The sequence below is a fragment of the Vulpes vulpes genome, chromosome 12 (genome assembly GCF_048418805.1).
Source record: "Vulpes vulpes isolate BD-2025 chromosome 12, VulVul3, whole genome shotgun sequence".
In the NCBI taxonomy this organism is placed as follows: domain Eukaryota; kingdom Metazoa; phylum Chordata; class Mammalia; order Carnivora; family Canidae; genus Vulpes; species Vulpes vulpes.
In genome coordinates this window covers 164,510,353-164,532,757 of record NC_132791.1, presented here as the reverse complement: position 1 = coordinate 164,532,757, position 22,405 = coordinate 164,510,353, and the positions used below count along the sequence as shown (strand labels likewise).

Here is a 22,405-nt window from a genome sequence, read left to right as displayed (position 1 = left end):
ACCGGGAGCCCAACATGGGATTCGATCCCGGGTCTCCAGGATTGCGCCCTGGGCCAAAGGCAGGCGCCAAACCGCTGCGCCACCCAGGGATCCTTTTTTTTTTTTTAAATAAATTTTTATTTATTTATGATAGTCACACAGAGAGAGAGAGAGAGAGAGAGAGAGAGGCAGAGACACAGGCAGAGGGAGAAGCAGGCTCCATGCACCGGGAGCCCGACGCAAAATTCCTAATTAGACAAACGTCACAGTTAAAATATTTCACCAGAGGAAGTTTAAAAATTCCATGAGAAATTTTTCTTTTTGTGGGGTGAATTCCACTTTACTAGACTTTTAAAAAAAAAGTAAGCTATCAATCAACAGTGGAAGTGCTGGATTGCATTTGGTGCAGTAAGCCTTCCATGTCTTGCTAAGCTGGTGCCATTGTTTAAATTCTTTTGGCGGGCAGCCGGGGTGGCTCAGCGGTTTAGTGCCTCCTTCAGCCCAGGGCATGATCCTGGAGACCCAGGATCAAGTCTCACGTCAGGCTCCCTGCATGGAGCCTGCTTCTCCCTCTGCCTGTGTCTCTGCCTCTGTCTCTCATGAATAAATAAATAAAATCTTTAAAAAAATAAATAAATCCTTTTGGCAAAAATATTATAAATATAGGTTCCAATTAAAAGACAAGTATTCCTCACAGTGCTTTTTTCCTCCCAAATATAGGAAAAAACAACCCCTGAACTTTACTACTTGTCTGTGCTGCTGTCGGTGAGCAGCTTGGTTTCTACAGGTAAGTACAACTTCCCAAATAATCCATCCTTGTCAAAAGCTTACCAGTCCTTCTGGGAAGTAACTGCTCAACTAGGGTTGTCACGTTGCAAAGAGAAGCCCTGGTTCCTCTCAAAGCAGGAGCTCCAAGAAGCGAGACACCTGAGTGGCTCAGCAGTTAAGCATCCGCCTTCAGCTCAGGTCATGATCCCAGGGTCCTGGGATCGAGTCCCATATCAGGCTCTCCGCAGGAGCCTGGTTCTCTCCCTCTGCCTGTATCTCTGCCTCTCTCTGTGTCTCTCATGAATAAGTAAAATCCTTAAAAAAAAAAAAAAAAAAAAAGAGCTCTAAGAAACAAAGGCACATAAAAAAAGACAAAATACAGAGGGTTAGAACGGGAAATAAAAAGCCATCCTTTTCACATGATCTCCAATCCATTTCATTAGATCTCATTCTTCATCCTGCAGTGCTTTTCTCAGGCCTGGGGCTGATCTGGCTGGGCAGTGTGGCCTGTGCACAACCTGACACTAAACCAATGGTCTGACACTGGCAGGTGAGCCCTCCGGTCTCCTGCCTCACACAGATGTCTTCAGCAGGTTAGCCTGTCCCGGCAGCTCTGCCACCTGACTGCTGTCAGCAAGTAAGAGATCATCTCTTACCCTGCTACTCCTGAGTGAAATGGTCAGCTGACATCAGAGCTACAATTATAAGAAGCACATCAAAACCAGTCATCTGAAAGAAAGTTGTCTTTTAAGTATCAATTAGTACTCACAATGCGTAAAACGGAACAGTTCAATCCAAACACCAGACTGACATCATAACCAAATTCACCCCAAATAAAGATATTCTATTAAATACTTTGAAGATCATGACGCTTTCTGAACATTTTTTGTTTTATGAAAGTATTATTATCAGGTGGGTGGCTGCTATAGAAATAAGCATTGAAAAGGAAGAAGGGAAATATAAATCTTAGTAATGAACAAAGGTTTAGGTTTAGTTTCAAAAGAATACAGTGATTCAGATGGTGTATCTGAACAATTTATTGTTCTTTAAAAATATAGTGGGAAATTTTAGAGTAAAAATAACCACAATCTCTGCCATATGGGTGACAACAATCTTCTGCATCATGACGTCAAGGCTCTCTAGAGAAAATAACCAACTGACCCACGTTACGTTCATTTTCTTGCTTTTTCTGTGTGTATTCACAGATTCTGAATCATTATAAGTAGGAACCATTTAATAATAGATGTTCTCAATGTTTTTAAGAAGTGGAGACAACTATGTTTTTTGAGAAAAAGAACTATCTATTGGCAGGAGGATCAAATTCAATACAAACATCTCCCAACACATCTATGACAAGTGGGAAAGACTGTTCTCCACCTGCCTTTTTTTTTTTTTAAGGTTTTATTTATTTACTCATGAGAGACACAGAGAGAAAGAAAGGCAGAGACACAGGCAGAGAGAGAAGCAGGCTCCATACAGGGAGCCCGATGTGGGACTCGATCCCAGGACTCCAGGATCATGCCCTGGGCCAGGCGCTAAACCTAAACTGCTGAGCCACCCAGGAGGAAAGGTAGAATTCTAAATAGGGTACTCAGGAAAGGCCTCGACTAGGGACATATGAGCAAAGAATTTAAAAAGAAAAGGGAGTGAGCCATGCAGATTTCTGAAAGAAAAAGGTAACCGTGCAAAAGCCCTCAGGCAGAAGCCATGCTCTAGGAGCAGAAAACCAGAAGAATGGCTGAGTCAGAGTTAACAGGGGAAAAGAGTAGCAGATATAGTCAAAGAGGTGAAAGGAAACCACAGCGGGTTTTTTTTTAATAAAGATTTTTATTTATTTATTCATGAGAGACAGAGAGAGGCAAGAGACACAGGCAGATGGAGGAGAAGCAGGCTCCATGCAAGGAGCCTGACACGGGACTCGATCCCAGAACTCCGGGATCATGTCCTGAACCAAAGGCAGACGCTCAACCACTGAGCCACTCAGGCATCCCCACTGTGGGTTTTGAGCAAAAGAGTGACATGATCTAACATACTTTTAAAGGATCTTTTTGGTTGTTGAAGTTGAGAACAGAATGTAGAGAGAAATAAAGGTGGAACCAAGGAGACCTGACAGGAAGCTACTCCAGTTAGGCAGGTGAGAGTTGATGCTGACTCCGACCAGGGTGTCAGCAGCAGAAGTGGTGACAAGACACTAGAACCTCAAAATATTATAAACATAGAGCCAATGTGATTGATGATGAATGGAATGTGGGCTGTGAGACAAAGAGGAGTCAAGGATGACTCCAAAAACGTCTGGCCTAAGCAACTGAAAGAAGAGAATCACCTTTAATTGAGAACAGAAAGATGGGACACCTTGGTGGCTCAGCAGTTTAGAGCCTGCCTTCAGCCCACGGTGTGATCCCAGAGTTCCAGGATTGAGTCCCATATTGGGCTCCCTGCATGGGAGCCTGTGTCTGTGTCTCTGCCCCCCTTTCTCTGTCATGAATAAATAAATAAAATCTTAAAAAAAAAAAAAAAAAGGGAGAGAGAGAACAGAAAGATGGCCAGGGAGCAGGTTTAGGAGAGAAGATCGGTAGTTCAGTTTATACAGAAGTTACATTTGGGATGCCTATTAGATATTAAGTAGGCAAATGGAGAACAGTGTCAAGTTCAGGGAAGAAATATAGACTAGAGAGATTTGGGGTCATCCGTATATAAATGGTATTTAAAGTCGAGACTGGATAACATTACCAAGATAGTGAGTGAAGACAGAATGGACCACAAGTATGGGAATCACCTGGGAGCTGGTTAGAAATGCAGAATCACAGGCCCTACCTGAGGCCTGCTGAATCAAAATGTGTCTTAACAAGATCCCCAGGTGACCTGTATGATTTTTGAAAGTTTACAAAGCACTGCTTTGGAGCACTCCATTGGTTCAGATGAGAGACCATAAGGGGTAATAACAGGAGGGATGATGTCAAATGTTCACAAGTGGATCAGTTGCCTAATGGAGGAGAAAAGCAAATGCAGGGGAAAGATCTCTGACTCAAGTGACTGGGCAGATGGCGTGCCACCAGTCAACAAAGAATATTAGAGGGAGTGTAGCGGGAAGGCACACAGATGCTACAGTTTTATAGGTACTGAATTGGAGGCACACACCAGACATCCAAGTAGAGATCTCACAGGCAGGCAGATGTAGAGACTAGAACCCAGAGATATTAAACACTATATTCCATAAGATATGATTAATAGAAGGTTGTTTACTAAATTATTTTTTGAAGAATTAGAATATTAGTAAGTTGAAGAAGTCACAGAAGCTTCAAGAAAGTAAATAATTGATAGAGGAAAGTCCTTAAGAAGACAAGAGAAAGGATCTTAGGTATAAAGTAAGAAGATAGCTTAAAAATAATGGGAAACGGGGTAGTAGAATATGCAATTCTTGATCTCAAGGTCATGAAATCAAGCCCACACTAGGTGTAGAGCTTACTTAAAAACAAAACAAAACAAAACAAAACAAAACAAAAAAACAGGGGCACCTGAGTGGCTCAGTGGTTGAGCATCTGCCTTTGGCTCAGGTTATGACCCTGGGGTCCTAGAATGGAGTCCCCACAAGGAGCCTGCTTCTCCCTCTGCCTCTCTGTGTCTCTCATGAATAGATAAATAAAATCTTAAAAAAAAAAATAAGGAACTACTAATACACACAACATGGATGAATCTCATTATTTTGAATGAAAAGAGCCAGATTAAAAAAAGGCACACATTGTATGATTCAAGCTATACGAAATTCTCGAATAGATTATTTAATTTATAATGATAGAAGGTAGATCAGTGGTTGCCTGGGGTTGGGAAATTGACAGAAGAGGAGCAGAAAGCTGTAAGGTTCTTGCTTATGGTATCCTCATTTTATCTTGTGTGTCCCTCACTAAATGGCAATACTTCCACTCTTTCTCTTTGGATGGACCTGTTCCTTATAAATATATATCCAATTATGCTCATTTAACTGAAGTGATAATGACTAACATTCACTTTCTTCCTGTGTGCTCAGCAATAGGTTAAGCACTCATGTAATCCTTACAACACTCCAATGAAGTAGGTACTACTAGTAACTCCTTTTTTTAAGTTTATTTATTTTTAAATAATCTCTAGGGCAGCGCTGGTGGCTCAGCGGTTTAGCGCCTGCCTTCCACCCAGGGTGTGATCCTGGAGACCCAGGAGCAGCATGGAACCTGCTCCTCCCTCTGCCTGTGTCTCTGCCTCTCTCTCTCTGTGTGTCTATCATGAATAAATAAATAAATAAAATATTTAAAAATAAAATAAAATAAAATAAAATAAATAATCTCTATACACAACATGAGGCTCGAACTCACAACCCTAAGATCAAGAGTTGCATGTCTTCCTCATTGAGCCAGACAGGTGCTCCTACCATCCTTTTTAAACAAACATGAGAAAACAAAAGCTAAAAGAGGCTGCTCAACTTGCTCAAGATCTCACAGTTTGTGTAACAACCTTCACTCTAAAAATTCATGCTTTGGGATCCTTGGGTGGCCCAGCGGTTTGGCACCTGCCTTTGGCCCAGGGCGCGATCCTGGAGACCCGGGATCGAATCCCACGTCGGGCTCCCGGTGCATGGAGCCTGCTTCTCCCTCTGCCTGTGTCTCTGCCTCTCTCTCTCTATCATAAATAAATAAAAATTAAAAAAAAAAAAAACTACCTTTAAAAAAAAAATTAAAATAAAAATTCATGCTTTAACCATGACATAAGACTTACAATGGTACAAACTATCTACTGGTAGACATTTGAAAGAGATCCACATGTTCGGAGAGCCTTTGGCTCCTGTACTTCTTTCTTTTTTTTTTTAAGATTTTATTTACTGGGGATCCCTGGGTGGCGCAGTGGTTTGGCGCTTGCCTTTGGCCCAGGGCGCGATCCTGGAGACCCGGGATCGAATCCCACATCAGGCTCCCAGTGCATGGAGCCTGCTTCTCCCTCTGCCTATGTCTCTGCCTCTCTCTCTCTCTCTCTCTGTGACTATCATAAATAAAAATTAAAAAAAAAAAAAAGATTTTATTTACTTACTTGAGAGAGAGCAGGAGCACAAGAGTGAGAGGAGTAGAGGAGGATAGAGAGAAGCAGACTCTCCGCTGAGCAGGGAGCCTAATGCAGGGCTCAATCCCAGGAACTTGGGTTTGAAAAGCAGATGCTTAACAGACTGAGCCACTCAAGAGCCCCTTTCTTTTTTTCTTTCTTTTTTTTTGGATTTATTTTATTTACTTATTTCAGAGACAGAGAAGGCAGAAGGGAGGGAGGGAGAGTGCACATGCATGTGTGGGTTGGGGAGAGGAAGAGGATCTCGAGCTGATTCCAAGTTAAGTGTGCAGCCCAACACAGGGTCCATCTCACGACCCTGAGATCATGACCTGAGCCGAAATCAAGAGTCGGCCTCTCAACTGACTGAGCCACCTCCGTGCCTCAGGCTAATGTCCTTCCAGTTAACCACTCAAGCTTTATCTGTCCTAGCATTTTCCCTACCTAGTTGGAGCAACTTTCAATCTCTGGGCTCCCATCCCAAGTCCAAGTTAAAATGTCCTAAACTCCAGGGTGCCTGGGTGGTTCAGTTGGTTAAGTGTCCAACTCTTGGTTTCAGCTCAGGTTGTGATCTCAGAGTCATGGGATTGAGCCCCATAGACTCCACGCTTGGCATGCAGTCTGCTTGAATTTGTCTCTCCCTCTCCCTCTGCCCCTCCTGCTCATGTTCTCTCTCTCCAATAAATAAATCTTTTTTTTTAAGACTGTATTTATTTATTCATGAGAGACACAGAGAGAGACAGAGAGAAGCAGAGACACAGGCCGAGGGAGAAGCAGGCTCCACGCAGGGAGCCCGATGTGGGACTCAATCCTAGGACCCCAGGATCACGCCCTGGGCTGAAGGCAAGCGCTAAACCGCTGAGCCACCCAGGGATCCAATAAATAAATCTTTAAAAAAAAAAAAAAAGAGTGTTAAATGTCCCAAACTGCTCCAGTATTTCTGGTTTCCCAGTTATGATTCCCACCCAGCTCTGAAGTTATTTCCCCCAATGCTCTCTCTCCAGTGACAACCTATATAACATGTTATTCCTCTTTTTCCAGTGTCTTCTCTTCCCTCCTCACCCTCCTCCAAAGCCTAGATTCTGTTTTTGTTTGAGAACCAGAACCCAAAACAATTTCTCTTACTTACACACTGGGAATACTTTTTCATTATCCTTGAACTCTAGACAAGAATCCAGGGAACACCCTAAGCAGAGAAGTGCCGAATCAGACTAAGTCACCAAGAAAGAAGAGCAGGCAAACAGAATGTCTGGGTCAGCACAGCTCTGATGATCGCACACAAATGCCTGAAGAGAACACATATTGTCATAACCAAAATTAGGGGAAGTACACAATGAGAAAACGTTTGTTTAGCAAGTTCTTCAAATGCTAAAGCAAAGAAGCATATTTTTTTTCGGTGTGCTTTGCTTTGGCACTGACCCTGTCTGTCCCTGAGAGATCTGCGTTACTGAAAGCCTGGATGTGTCCACACATATTTACCGTTATCAAAAACGAGACCTGATGACAGTAGCACAGCACTTACTTTCACAAAGGAAATTCTGTGGACCTGAAGTGTTGTGCAAGGTGGGTCACTGGAACCATTCCCACCACAGCAAAGGCTTCTCGGAGCTGGGCCAGAACCAGGGTTTCACAGCAGAACTCTAACTCTGAAAAACAACACAGGGGGGTGCCTGAATGGGTTGGTGGGTGAAGCCTCTGCCTTTGGCTGAGGTCATGATCCCCAAGTCCCAGGATGGAGCCCCACATGGGGTTCCATGCTCAGTTGGGAGTCTGCTTTGTTCTCTTCCTCTGCCCGTCCCCCAGCCTGTGCAAACGAATAATAATAATAATAATAATAATTTAAAAATCTTTTAAAAAATAGAGAAAAATAAGAAACCCAAGGATCAGAACTGGGGAAGTAATTCATTGTGGTCGACTTCCCTGGGAACTTTAGTTGGAAGAAAGGCTGGAGGAGTCGGGGGCTGAAAGAGAACGAGCCCAACTAGCCAGCCCCACGACGTCTGGGGACCTCGGACTCCGGGAACTTCGACCTCGGGGAACTTCGACCTCGGGGACCTGGGACTCGGGGGGCCGCGGGCGAGGGGAGCGTTTCCGCCCAGTTTCCCGGTAACTTTCCAAGCTGCCCAACGGCCGGCGGTGCCCTCAGGGGCGTGAGCGCCAAACCCCGTCTCTACGGATTTGCAAAGACGGATTTCCGAGGAAAGAGGAGGGAAAGAGAAGTCCTTCGGGACGGAACACTTCCTCCTCCGTCCCCGCCCACCTCCGCCACGCTCAAGGAGCCTCTGGAAAGGGATCTTTCTCCATTTTCCAGGGTGAGTCACCTGTTCGAAAGAGAAACTACCGAAGACGTGGGCTCCCCAGAAGGATGGAAAGACTGGAGACGCGGGACTCCTTGTCCTAACCTGACTACGACCTTGCCTCGAGAACCGCTATTTTTGCCCCTCAAAGACGCCACCATCTCGGAGTCCCCCAAGCCTGCGAGGAAGGGACCTGCGCCGACTCCCCAGAGCCAAGTCTCTCAGGGGCTCCGGCCCGCAGGGGCTTACCACGTCCTGGGGCCCACCCGCCCGAATCCTCCGGGAGAGACGCCGCGCAGCACGGACGCCAGACTGAGCAACACCAGTGGCCGCACCCTCATTGGCTCCCGGAGGCCGGAAGTGCATGCGTCCGCCGGAAGTGTTCCTACTGCGAGCGTCCGCCAGGCCGGGACCCTCAGGTAGGCGGGGCCCCTGCCTCCGAAGTCCCGGCGCCGGGCCGTGGCCCGGGTGGGGCGGGGACCCCGGGGACCCCGAGAGCCCCGGAGGTTGTCCGGGTTCTGGTCCCGGAGGTCCGGAGGAGTTTCGGGGGCGGGGGCTCGTGGCGACCTCTGGTGGCAGCCGGGGCCTAATCGAGCCCGGCGGCCGCAGCCCCCCAGTGCGGGAGCCCCGAGTTCCCCGGTGGAAACGGGGTCTGGGGGGTTCGGGGCGGTGGCCGGAGCCGCCCCCTGCCTGCGGCGCGCCGGGATGGCTGAGGTCCGTAGCCGCTCGGGTCCAGGCGGGGAAACGTGTGCCCTTCGCCCTGGTCGTGTCGGTGCACCTGGCTTTGCCCTCCAGTCACCTGGGGGTGCAGGGTTATCCTCAGGGACACCCCAGAAAGGCTGCCCAAGGCGCAGTCGCGGGGAAGACGGCTCCTCTCCCCCAGAAGAGGAGGGTGTGCTTCCGGGGCGGGGCTGCTCCCGTGGAAGTTACCTGGACCGCTTTAGGCTAGTGCATGCGGGGTAAAGGAAACTACTTGCTGATGGTTTCCGACTCCCCAGCTAGCTCCACCTCCCAGTGGTTTGGACTTTGAGCCTCTAGTAAGTCCTGATGAACGATTTCGCTTTGCTCAAGCTCATGACTCTTGGACCTTCAGCAGCGGGAGGTTTATGCACTTTGGGGCGGGTCGACAGCCTGCAGAGTTCAAAGTACTGAGAGACCAGGTGAGCATGAAGGAGGATCTCCCAGTCCGGGTTCCGGTTTTTGAGGGTCCTTTCGGCAGTTTCTGCCAAAGGTGCACCGCCTTTATTGGATACTAGGTGGTGCCAGCGAGTTAATCTTTCTGGAATAAATTTCACCTAACGGACAGCACCAAGTCAAGGCTTTCAAAGTGTCCATCAGCCCAGAAATGCATTTAAAATAGTTTAACCGGGATCCCTGGGTGGCGCAGCGGTTTAGCGTCTGCCTCTGACCCAGGGCGTGATCCTGGAGACCCAAGATCGAGTCCCACATCGGGCTCCCTGCAGGGAGCCTGCTTCTCCCTCTGTCTTTGTCTCTGCCTCTCTCTGTATCTCACGAATGAATAAATAAAACCTTAAAAAAAAAAAATGAAAACGAATCTTTCAATGAGTCTTTTTGTAAAGCATTTGATCTGTTTCTGTCTAAAACTGTTTTTTCAACATTCAAATTTGTTTAAAGTAAAATGGACTAATCGTGAAGATTTCTAATTAACTTGTCAAGTCACTTAGGAAGACTGCCAGGCTTTTTGGTGGGATGTTACTAGTATATGAGTTTAAGCTTTTTATTTTTATTTTTTTAGTTTAAACTTTTATACATAAAATGAAATTCTCTTTGCACAACCATCTTTCCCACACCTATAGCTCAGAAAGAGTATAGCCCGTTTTAAATCATACTGGTTTGTTGAATCATTTCAGATAACCAAATATATACTGTATGTGGGCTTGTTGTTCTACTTAGAGATCAAAATGGCTTCCAGAGGAAAGACAGAGACAAGCAAATTAAAGCAGAATTTAGAAGAACAATTGGATAGACTAATGCAGCAATTACAAGATCTGGAGGAATGCAGGTAATAGCATAACTGAATGCCTCTCTGCTGTCAAGTGGCTTTTTTCTGTAGCTAGATTACAAGCTGTGGGTGCAAGCCCATGTGTGATTTTGGTTTCCCCTATAGTGCTTTGTCTGTTGGAGAAATAAACTCAGTGTGAGCTTTGGAGTCATAAAGGTAACTAACCCCTTTAGTTTCCATTTCCTTGAGTGCGAGGTAGAAATAGTAACACCTACCTTGTCTTCAGTACATAAAATAGCCCTGCCTGGTATATACTTGAACTTCTAGTGTATTTTCAGCCTTAACTGTTCAAAGGACCAAAACTGCTCATTGCCTTTTTTAACAACTTTGAAAGGTTGTTGTAGGTATTTCAAATGAAGAGGCCAAACAAGGCTTGGCCTAGAGTAGGTGCTCAATAAATGGTAGCTGTCATTATTTGTAAGAAATGTTTAATAAATGGCTTGTTCAGTTAGTGAATAAAAATAGCCTCTTACTCAGATGACAGGTACTACGTTGCTGTTGTATTTCACGGTACACAAAATTTTACCTACTGTTAGTGATGATAAAAGTAACAGCTATTTTGTCAAGTACCTGTTGTTTGTCAAGGACCTTCCAGAGTTCATGTAATGCTCATAGCAACCCTAGGAGGTAGGTACTATCATTATCTGTGGCTTATAGATCAAGAAACTGAGGCTTGGCTGTGTTAGGTATCTTGCCCAAGGTTATGCATTGATTCATAGACTGCTTAAAAGGAAGTTATTATGTGGTTTGTTAAATGTGCCTCATTTTGGTAAAAGAAAAGTGTTTAATTATCAAAGTAACCACATGGCAGGAAAACGCCCATACTACTAACATCTGAACACATCCATTATTAGCATTTTGTTATTTCCTTTCAGCCTTGTTCCCCAAGATACTTTTTGTAAATATATGTATCAAAAGTCTTAGGCTACAAATATTAAGATTGCTTTTTTCACTTGGAACTCTTGTGTTTTTCTATATTATGTTCACTGTACTTCAGAGAGGAACTTGATGCAGATGAATATGAGGAAACCAAAAAGGAAACTCTGGAGCAACTAAGTGAATTTAATGATTCACTGAAGAAAATTATGTCTGGAAACATGACTTTGGTGGATGAGCTAAGTGGAATGCAACTGGTAAGCATAATTCACTTACACTGGTGACACAAGTGGTTTTTCTCTCTTTTTTTTATATTTAAGATAGAAAAGAAACTTTGTTTTTGGGTTTGACTTCTAGATAAGTGTCTACTTATGGATAAAGCAGCATAGGGGATCCCTGGGTGGCGCAGCGGTTCGGCGCCTGCCTTTGGCCCAGGGCGCGATCCTGGAGACCCAGGATCGAATCCCACATCGGGCTCCCGGTGCATGGAGCCTGCTTCTCCCTCTGCCTGTGTCTCTGCCTCTCTCTCTCTTTCTCTCTGTGACTATCATAAATAAATAATAATAAAAAAAATTTAAAAAAAAAAAAAGCAGCATAGGCTTCCAGATCTTCATTTAGTTATGTATTTGGCTCCAGTAACATGCATATAAATAGCAATTGGACACTTTTTTTTTTAATTTAACTATTAGATAGTTAACATACAGTGCAGTATTGGTTTCTGGAATAGAATTCAGTAATTAACACTTACAGACAACACCCAGCGCTCATCATAAGTGCCCTCCTTAATATCCATCACCCAGCTAGCCCGTCCTCCTCCCGCATCAACCCTCAGTTTGTTCTCTGTTATTAAGAGTCTTGTTTTGCCTCTCTTGTTTGTTTGCCTCTCTTTTTTTTCTTTTCCCCCTTCCCATATGTTCATCTGTTTTCTTTCTTAAATTCTGCATGAGTAAAATCACGTGGTATTTGTCTTTAACTTATTTCACTTAGCATAATATACTCTAGCTCCATCCACATCATTGCAAATGGCAAGATTTCATTCTTTTGATAGCTGAGTAAAACTCCAGTGTGTGTGTGTGTGTGTGTATTTACACACACATATACATACATAGATACCAAATCCTTTGTTCATTCATCAGTCGGTGGATATTTGGGCTCTCTCCCTAGTTTGGCTATTGTTGCTAATGCTGCTCTACATATAGGGTTACGTGTACCCCTGCAAATCTGTATTTTGTGTCCTTTGGGTAAATACCTAGTATTGCAATTGTTAGATCATAGGGTAGTTCTATTTTTAACATTTTGAGGAACTTCCATACTATTCTCCAGAGTGGCTGGACCAGTTTCCATTCCTACCAACAGTGCAGCAGGGTTCCCCTTTCTCCACATCCTTGCCAACATCTATTATTTCTTGTGTTGTTAATTTTAGCCATTCTGACACGTGTGAGATAGTATCTCATTGTGGTTTTGATTTATATGTCCCTGATATGAGTGATATTAAGCATCTTCTCATGTGTCTGTTAGCTGTCTGGATGTCTTCTTTGGAAAAGTGTCTATTCATGTCCTCAGCCATTTCTTAACTGGGTTACTTGGTTTTGGGTGTTGAGTTTGATAAGTTCGTTGTAGATTTTGGACACTAACCCTAATCATCAGTATGTTGTTTGCAAATATCTCCCGTTCCATAGGCAGCCTTCTAGGTTTTTTTTAGATTTTATTCATTTATTCATGAGAGACGCAGAGGGAGAAGCAGGCTCCATACAGGAGCCTGATGCAGAACTCGATCCCAGAACTCTGGGATCACATCCCAAGCCAAAGGCAAAAGCTCAACTGCTCGGGCACCCAGGTGTCCCAGCCTTCTAGTTTTGTTGATTCTTTCCTTTTTTTTTTTTTTAAGATTTTATTTATTCATAAGAAACACAAAGAGAGGCAGACACACAGGCAGAGGGAGAAGCAGGCTCCATGCAGGAAGCCCGACGTGGGACCCGATCCCAGGCCTCCAGGATCACGTCCTGGGTCAAAGCCTGGCGCTAAACCGCTGAGCCACCCAGGGATCCCCTGTTGATTCTTTCCTTTGCTGTGCAGAAGCTTTTTATCTTGATGAAGTCCCAATAGTTCATTTTTGCTTTTGTGGAAACTAAGATTATAATAGTGTTTGATGACCAAGGAAGACCTATTTGTAATTGAAGACCCATCAATCAATTATTGTAATATCTGAATCTTTGGAGTATTTTGCTCAGTTTCTACCTCCTTGTATTCTAGGCTATCCAGGCAGCTATCAGCCAGGCCTTTAAAACTCCAGAGGTCATCAGGTTATTTGCAAAGAAACAACCAGGTCAGCTTCGGACAAGGTTAGCAGAGGTAAAGTTTCTTTAAATTGATTTAATTGCTGTGTGTATTTCTTTTCTCAGCCCCCAAACTTCATTATGTTACTCTGAAGTTTAAAAATTGATCAGTTGAGAATGTACAACACCACTAAGAGTGAACCCTAATGTGTAGACTGTGGAATTGGGGGATTATGATGTATCAGGGTAGGTTCATCTGTTGTAAGAAATGCACTACTGGGGGATGTTTATGATGGGGGGGGATGAAGGATATATGGGAAATCTTTGTACCATTTACACAATTTACTGTGAACCTAAAACTGCTCTGAAAAATAGCCTGTTACCGAAAGGATTGATCAGTTGATTTTTAAAAAATATTTATGTATTTATTAGAGAGAGAGAAAGAGAGAACGTGTGAGGAGGGGCAGAGGGAGAGGGAGAGAGAAACTTCAGCAGACTCCTCTGAGCTCCAAGCCCAACAGTGCAGGGCTTGATCTCATGACCCTGAGATCATGACTGAAGCCAAAACCAAGTGTTGGACCCTTAATCGTGCAGGCAGGGGCCCCTGATCAGTTCATTTTAGAGCCACAACCCACCATTTTCTGACAAAATTAGTCTTTTGAGCAATTATTATTGTTAATGAATATAGAGGTTTAATAGCATATGACAGTTTAAACTCCTTCTACATGGACCCCACCTTTAAGGTTTACCATATACTTCTGGAGCCCTGAGATGAAATCCCATTTAGAATCCATTCACGGCATTGCTTTCTGCACATGTGACTTTTGTCATCTAAGAATTTCAAACATTTCTATAAACCTGATACTTGAGAAAATCTGTTTATAGACTTGAATATAATTAAGGCATTAATAAGTTATTTGCCACCACTGGTAGTCCAGTGGTATAGTGGTTGAGAGCATGAACTTGGGTCAGACTGGCAGGATTTGTATCCCTGCTCCACTGTGGAGGCCTGTGATCTTGGGGAAGTTATTTTTAATTGTTTTAATACAAAAATCTTTTTAACAAATATTATTATTACTGAAGTTGGATAAGTTATCTTATTCAACTTCTTTGTGTCTCAGTTCCCCATGTGTGAAAAGGTGATATTGATAGTCCCTATTTCTTATGGTTGCTATGAAGAGTAAATGAAGTAATATGTATACAATACATACTATGTGTAATATGTAATATATATCAAGTACGTGGACTAGCACCTAGGCATAGTACATGCTATAAGTGTTTCTAATGGTAGAGATGAAATTTAGCCAACATTCCTAGAGACCTGATACCAGTTACCTCATTCAAGCCTGTAGACCACACTTGAGTGTAAGGGAATGAATTCTTAGAGGATAGCTTCTCTCTAAAGGAAGCTATTGGCCTCCCATTCCGCAATAGAGTTTATAATCAAAACAGTGGTTATGATTAGCATTAAGCTTTATTAGAACTGAGGGACACCTGGCTAGCTCAGTCAGTGGCACATGCAATTCTTATTTTCAAGGTTGTGAGTTTGAGCCCCACACTGGGTGTAGAGATTACTTAAAAAATAAAATCTTAAAAGAAAACAGATTTATTGGAGCTGTGTAATTGCATTGCTGGCATGTTTGCCTTGAATTGTTTCTATAGTTCTCTATATTAATCAGCTAGAGGAACTTTTTTAAGAAGTAGTAGATCTGGGGGTGCCTGTGTGGTTCAGTCTTTAAGCATCTGTCACTTAGTTTCAGCTCAGGTCAGGATCTCATGGTTCATGAGATCGAGTCTGCTCAGTAGAGAGTCTGCTTGAAGATTCTCTCTCTCTGCACCTCCCCCACCTAATTGAATAAATCTTTAAAAAGAAAAGAAGTAGTATATCTGGGGGCATCTGGCTGACTTGGTCAGAAGAGTATGCAACTCTTGATCTTAGAGTTGTGAGTTTGAGCCCCATGTTGGGTGTAGAGATTACTTTTAAAAAAAAAGAAGTCGTCGTAGTAGATCTCAAAAGCTGTATTTTACGAGCAGAATGTTAACTTAAGTACCATATCCTTTGCATTCATCCATTTCAGATGGATAGAGATCTCATGGTAGGAAAGCTGGAAAGAGGCCTGTATACTCAGCAGAAAGTGGAGATACTAACAGCTCTCAGGAAACTTGGAGAGAAGGTACCTCTATTTAATTTAATATATTAGAGATAAAGAAAAGGGATAATGAATTTTGTACTGAACTTCTTGATCTGTGATCCAGCTTGTAATCCTGAGACATTCTTAATGGTGTTTCTTAGGACCACTTATGAACATTTAAATCCACTCCCTTGAGCCTTGTTTTGTTTTGTTTAGCTGACTGCAGATGATGAGGCCTTCTTGTCAGCAAATGCAGGTGCTATACTCAGTCAATTTGAGAAAGTCTCTACAGACCTTGGTGAGTACCCTTGTATTTCTGAAAGCTGAGCATGCATTGCTCTATCTCACCTATGAGTGAGATAATAGGATGGCCTTTTCTTGAGTTTGGAGGTAAAACCAGAAGTATGTTATTGAGTTTATTTCCTAATACTTTTTGATTTAAAATAATTAAGTTAATATATTACTATATTAATGATAATTAAATTAATATATTATTAAGATATTAACATTTAAAAATATTTGTCAACTAAATATAAATGTATATATAAAAACAAATTACTCTAAAATTTTATATATTCTATTTCACATTTAAAGCTAGAGTAACGGAAAAAAAAAATAAATAAATAAAGCTAGAGTAACGGGCAGCCCCGGTGGCTCAGCGGTTTAGCGCCGCCTTCAGTCCAGGGCGTGATCCTGGAGACCCGGGATCAAGTCCCACGTCGAGCTCCCTGCATGGAGCCTGCTTCTCCCTCTGCCTGTGTCTCTGCCTCTCTCTCTCTCTCTCTCTCCTTGTGTCTCTCATGAATAAATAAATAAAATCTGAAAGAAAGAAAGAAAGAAGAAAGAAAGAAAGAAAGAAAGAAAGAAAGAAAGAAAGAAAGAAAGAGAAAGAAAGAAAGAGAAGGAAGGAAGGAAGGAAGGAAGGAAGGAAAAAAGAAAAGAAAAAGAAAGCAAGCTAGAGTAAGGATTTGTTTTGTTTTTAATATTTATTTATTTGTTTATTCATGAGAGACACACAGAAAGAGGCAGAGACACAGGCAGAGGGAGAAGCAGGCTCCCCGCAGGAAGCCCAATGCGAGACACAGGGAATCATGCCCTGAGCCCAAGGCAGATGCTCAACCACTGAGCCACCCAGGCGTACCCTAGAGTAAGGATTTGTAAGCAATAAATCACCCCATGTATGTGAGATGTTTGGGCTGGGGAAAGGAAATTGGGAATTGGCACTAGGAAGGTTTAGGGGTAATGCTCTGATAATAGAAGCTAATTTTCTTTTCTTTTTAAAGATTTTTATTTATTTATTCATGAGAGACACACAGAGAGAGAGAGGCAGAGACATAGGCAGAGGGAGAAACAGGCTCCATGCAGGGAGCCAGATGTGGGACTCCATCCCAAGACTCCAGGATCATGCCCTGGGCTGAAGGCAGGCTCTAAACTGCTGAGCCACCCAGGAGTCCATATTTTCTATTTCAGTACCTATGGGATAGATTTTCCCCTCGTTACCTAGAACTGTAAATGTATTTGAAATAACCTTTTGTTTATTATGTGTCTTTCTCCTTAGGCTCTGGAGACAAAGTTCTTGCATTGGCAAGTTTTGAGGTTGAAAAAACAAAAAAATGACATGGTGTGGAGCTTGGGACATTGATCACATTCTTGCTATAAATGACATTTGTCTTCTAAGGATTTTGAATCACTGCAAAGAAATTAAAAGAGATTCTTGAAATGCACTGATAACCTAAGAAAAGGTGACAGCAAAACATACTTGTGTCTTCTGGTTATACCCTTCATCATTGTGCTTTGTGTAGGGCTGCCTGCCTGAGTCATCCTAGACTTCCTGGGATGAGGGACCCTTTGGACCCTATTCATTACAGCGGTGTGTTTGAGAGAGAGAACAGTAAACGGTTCCTCTGCCTGTTTTTATTAAGCTTCCTTGTTTTTAAGTGCTGATAGTAAATGAAAAGATGTGAACTAATGATTCTTCTCTGTTGATAATTTGTCCCTACTTATTGGATTGAATAGTGTACCAACATCAATAGACCTCATGAGCGGGCATAGAATTTTAGAGTTCTAAGTGATCTTAGAAATGGTTTTCATTTTATAAACAAGGAAATTGAGGCTCAGAAAGAGCAAGTTGACTTGCTTAAAGTCACATCTAAGACAGAGCTTGTGATAGACCTGGGTGTCCTGACTCTCAGCTTAGGGTCTGTTGAATTTTATTTCTGTATTTTGTGCTGTCTTTAAAAACCAATTAACACATATTTGGGCAAGTCTGTGTTTATGAAAATTCGATGTCCCAACAGAAAGTTGTCACTAAAGGACCATTCCCTAGCCTGTAAGGCCTCTGTATGAATGGGGCCCATTGTATCTCTGAGTTTTGAGCTTGGAACAATGGGAGCCCTGTTGAGAGTCTCCTGGAGTAACATAACTTCCCGCTGTTGTTTCACCAGGAAAGCAATTGAAAGTGGCAGCTAGAGGCCCTCCCTGTGTGTGACCTCTTTGCTGAAACTCAGAGGGTGGGGACTGTAAACTATTATTTACTCTTCAGTTTTTGGAGAAACACAAAATAAGTTATGAGGAAAAGCATACTCTTGAGTGTTTATGTTTCTCTGCATGCTCAAATATATAGATATCCCCATGCATATGTATGTTAGCTTATATTCTAGGCTCTGGCCACTATGTTTTTTCATGTATTTCTCAGTTTTCTTTTTCTTTGCACTTTATACAAATTAAAAACATTTTTAAAGCTTCTTGTATACTGTAAACTCTACTAGGTGCTCTGCCAACTGGACAGATTAGGGACCTCAGCTGCATTAATGCCTTATTTGGAACTTTTAATGGGTAACTTTTTATATATTGGTTTACGATGGTCAAAGACTCATTGAAATTGTAATGAACCAAGAAAAAGCAAATGACCTACAATTCACCTAGGACTTTATGGTCAATCATCATTATTTCATTATTCCTCATTTTTGTTTGTTTGTTTAAGTAATCTCTACACTTAGTATGGAGTTTGAACTCATGATCCCAAGATTAAGAGTTGCATGCTCCTCTGACTAAGCCTGCCAGGCAGGCACCCCTATTCTGCATTTTTTTTTTTTTTTCTGAATCAAGGTGAAACTTACTTAACATCAAATTCACCATTTTAAATACACCATACAATTCAGAAATGTTTAGTACTTTCACAAATGTTGTGCAACCATCACTATCTCATTCCAAAACATTTTTACCACTCCAAAGGGGACCCCATGCCCATTAAGCAGTCACTCCCCATGCCCTTCTCATCCTAGCCCTCCAGCAACCACTAATCTGCTTTCTATCTCTAGATTTACCAATTCTGAATATTTCATCCCAATGGCATCATACAGTATGTGACCTTTTGTGTCTGGCTTCTTTCACTTAGCATCATATTTTCAAGGTTAATCTAAGTTGTAGCACATGCCATTATTCCATTTAATGGATGAAAATATTTCCTTGTATGGATACCACCTTGTGCTTATACACTTACCTCTTGAACATTGTTTTTTCCCACTGTTTTTGTTATTGCAAATAGTACTGCTATGAATATTTGTGTATTTGTTTAAATACCTGTTTTCAGCTCTTTTGGGTAGAAAACCTAGAAATGGTATTGCTGTATGTATGTGTGTTTAGGGGGAATTTTTGTTTTGTTCTTAAGCCATAACAAAATTTCCCCTTCCCCTCTAGTAGTAGTATAAAGAAAATTAATATTTGGTAGGATAAAGAAAATTAGGAATATTTGGTATTTGAAAGGAGCCTAAATGAATCTGGAGTCCTTAATTTTGGTTTCCTTTTCTATAAGATTTTCTATAAGACTAACATCAGTGAAATATTTTGTCATTAATCATGTTAGTGTGTTCATTTTGTAAGTAATGATTAGTATCAACTTAAAATTAATCTTCCTTTAAAAGTTGCAAAGTTAAAAAAAAAAAGTTGCAAAGTTTGCAGTGCCTAGCAAGACCCTGTCATTTATGGCCATCTGACCTTTGGTAGGTTACTTAATGTTTTGAGCCTCATTTTCCTCTTCTGTTCAATGCAGATAAGTGGGTACGACCTACCTACCGCATAGGATTTCTGTGGTTTCCCCTCTCACCCTTAATGCAGAAAGAAGTTTTGGAGCTAATCTACCATTTAACAGTGCTTTCAATGGCCATATGATGTATTTTGTTTCACAAATTTGGTATAACTCAAAAATAAATTGAAAAGTGAATAATTTGAAAATTCTGTACATTTACATTTATTAAATGATTTGCAAACTATGTTTCCTGTTCATATTTTACTATATTTAATCTAGTTTTTTACACTTCTTGAGAGGTTTCAGACTGCAATAACTAATGCAAGGCAGCTAACTTTTTGATATCCTTAGGTCAAGCTAATATTTTAATGAGAATTCCTGCATTTTTCAAAGACAGATTGAAGCAGAAGCAAATATATAACTGGGCTGTTTAATGAAAGTTAGTAATTTAATAATAAAACAATTTTTAGGGGCACCTAGCTGGCTCAGTCTTTAGAGTGTGCAACTCTTGATCTCGGGGATGTAAGTTCAAGTCCCACACTACATATATACATTACTTAAAAATAAAGTCTTTTAAAAAGTAAAACAATTTCTGTGTTTCAGTGCTTTATTTTTTCCTGTCAGTTGGTAAGAGAGGTATGCTGGGTGGGTGGTAGAGGAGGAAACCAAGCTGTGGAATGAGCTGTCCCCAGGAAAGAGTTGGAGTTGAGACAGATAGATCATTAACTTTGATTGTTAGGCCTTTTTTGAAGACAAGTCAGCCAAAGAATGGTCATCTTAGGCAAAATAAGAGACTGTACAAGTCTACCACTGGATGGTATCTTATTACAGTGAATGATGGATAGTTTGAAATTATTACAGAAAAAATAAACCCAGACCATTTCAACCACTTTCCTGTTCCTTCTTCCACCCCCACCCCCCCTTACTCTATTCATTACTAAGAGTGCTCTTCTTTGCCTCTCAAAATGTTTTTCAGCATTAATATGTAAATTAAAACTGTCAGCATTCGCACAGACCCCCAAGAACAAGCCTTAATTGCTTCCAGTCTGTTTGGCCCTGGAATTAAAGAGTTAGAAACTGGGTTAACTAGTATTCAATATTTTCTTTTGTATTTAATATTTTCTTTAAGTTGCAAGAAGCAGGTTAAAAATAAGGCTCTTCTAGATATTCCCCTAGAGTGTAGTCTTTTAACACCCTAACACTTTCTTTCTGAAGTCCCTTTCCCCGCCATACTGCCATTCTAGCAGCAAAGCGACGACACTAAGCTGCTGAAAGCCTCCTGAACCAGGGCTCGCCATTGGCCACGTTCTTGAGCTCACAGTGGAGTGTCTGCGGTCCATGCCAAGGACCCGGGAAGTCGAGAGGTTTGTGGCTGCTGGGCTGCCCGTTGGAAGCTTCATAGTGCTTGATTGTTTTCCTCTGGGAAGACCACATTCGTTATGCTCCCAGACAATGGACTGCAATTAAAAACAACTAAAGTAAAAAATTATTTTCTGTAAAGGTGAAGGAGAGTCACCAGCTTTGGGTTTTGTGGTGATTGTTGAGTAAAGAGAAAGATAATGTAGGTAAGTATTCTTTCTAAGATAAATGCAGCAGCCACAGATCCTCTGCCTCTAATTTCTGGCAATCTGGGGAACTTTGGAAGCCTTCCCACAAGAACCTCTAACTTTGTGTTACAGTCATAATTTCAATACATGATTTAAGCGCTTAAGTTACCTCGATTACGTATGTTTAAAACGTGAGTAGTTCAGGTACTATTCTTTGTTAATGCTAAATTGTTATGCGGGGCTCTTCTTTCCTATTAGAGGAGTTTAAGGGATTTATTTATTTATTTATCTATCTATTTATGGTTTGTGTGAAAACCTGGTTCCTTCAGGCCTAGCATCACTCCTCCAATACTCATAAATCAGGCCAGGTTGAAACTGAGGCAGTTATCTGCACAAGTAATCAAAGAGGTAGGTAATTAGGTAAAAGGCAAGTATTTGGCCTAAATCAGATTATAACCAATTGCCTAAACCCTGTGATTTGATTATGATCTTGCCTTGGGGTACCTGGGTGGCTCAGTAGGTTAAGCGTCTGCCTTTGGCTCAGATCATGATCCCAGAGTCCTGGGGATTGAGCCCACATCAGGCTCCCCACTCAGCGGGGAGTCTGCTTCTCCCTCTCCTACCCCTCTGCCTGCTCATGCTCTCTTTCTCTAAACAAATAAAATCTTTTAAAAAATAATTTAGATTTGTTTTATAAAGTGCTGAGCTTATACTTTTTAAAGATTTTATTAATTTATTCATGAGAGACAGAGAGAGAGAGGCAGAGACATAGGCAGACGGAGAAGCAGGCTCCATGAAGGGAGCCTGATGTGGGACTTGATCCCGGGACCCCTCGGTCACACCCTGAGCCAAAGGCAGATGCTTAACTGCTGAGCCACCACCCGGGTGTCCCTATACTCTTTTATTTAAATATTTTGTGTCATATTTACTCAGGAAAGGAGCCCCTATACTTTTGGAACAAACAGGTAAAATCTCAGTCCCTTGGCCTTAGTCTTGTGGCCTTTCTTTTCATCCTGTCTTCAAGGAGTATTAGTAGATTGTTCCTCTGCAAGAAAATATGAGCAAGAGGGCAGCCCCAGTGGTGCAGCGGTTTAGCGCTGCCTGCAGCCCAGGGGGTGATCCTGGAGACCTTGGATGGAATCCCACATCAGGCTCTCTGCATGGTGCCTGCTTCTCCTTCTGCCTGTGTCTCTGTCTCTCTCTCTCTCTGACTCTATGAATAAATAAATAAAATATTTAAAAAAAGAAAGAAAATATGAGCAAGATTCTGTATAAAGGAGTACATATAGACATACCAAATCTACTTTCCAGCCTCAGAAAGGAAAACGTGGACTCTCTTTAACTTGTGAGCTTGGTGGAGAAATGAGGGATGAGTGCATGCTCACTCCTGTGCATGCCTCTCTTCTAGGGTCTGAC

The 22,405-nt window shown here is 42.1% G+C and overlaps 2 protein-coding genes across 7 annotated transcripts in view; one reads left to right on the top strand and one right to left on the bottom strand.

The window, feature by feature from the left end:
* The window catches only part of NMNAT1 (nicotinamide nucleotide adenylyltransferase 1), a 31,477-nt gene extending 22,982 nt beyond the window's left edge, over positions 1-8,495 (bottom strand). Inside the window, exons 1-3 of one of the 3 annotated variants that reach the window (XM_072731253.1) lie at positions 8,358-8,495; positions 7,334-7,457; positions 811-1,062 (exon numbers count right to left, since the gene is read on the bottom strand). The gene's annotated coding sequence lies outside the window, so the exon portion shown is untranslated. The remainder of the gene's footprint in view (positions 1-810; positions 1,063-7,333; positions 7,458-8,357) is intronic. The other 2 variants (XM_026005055.2, XM_072731252.1) reach the window with 2 other exon arrangements.
* Positions 7,917-20,028, top strand: LZIC (leucine zipper and CTNNBIP1 domain containing). Of its 4 annotated transcripts, XM_072731254.1 has the most exons (8): positions 8,484-8,527; positions 9,180-9,268; positions 10,023-10,131; positions 11,129-11,264; positions 13,261-13,359; positions 15,362-15,457; positions 15,632-15,713; positions 16,974-20,028. In XM_072731254.1, the coding sequence occupies exons 3-8, from the start codon at positions 10,031-10,033 to the stop codon at positions 17,030-17,032; spliced, it is 573 nt and encodes a 190-aa protein (XP_072587355.1). In that variant the 5' UTR covers positions 8,484-8,527; positions 9,180-9,268; positions 10,023-10,030; the 3' UTR covers positions 17,033-20,028. The 4 variants fall into 4 exon arrangements, with proteins under 4 accessions (XP_025860843.2, XP_072587356.1, XP_072587355.1 ...); XM_026005058.2 differs by lacking the exon at positions 9,180-9,268 and having other exon boundaries at positions 7,917-8,527; XM_072731255.1 differs by lacking the exon at positions 9,180-9,268 and having other exon boundaries at positions 8,477-8,527; positions 9,980-10,131.
* The last annotated feature ends 2,377 nt before the right edge of the window (positions 20,029-22,405 follow it).

Coding starts and splice junctions, on each gene's coding strand:
- LZIC (XM_026005058.2), top strand. CDS start 8,473: ATGCGTCCGCCGGAAGTGTTCCTACTGCGAGCGTCCGCCAGGCCGGGA. Junction 8,528..10,022: donor CGCCAGGCCGGGACCCTCAG/GTAGGCGGGGCC, acceptor TGTTCTACTTAG/AGATCAAAATGGCTTCCAGA. Junction 11,265..13,260: donor AGCTAAGTGGAATGCAACTG/GTAAGCATAATT, acceptor CTTGTATTCTAG/GCTATCCAGGCAGCTATCAG.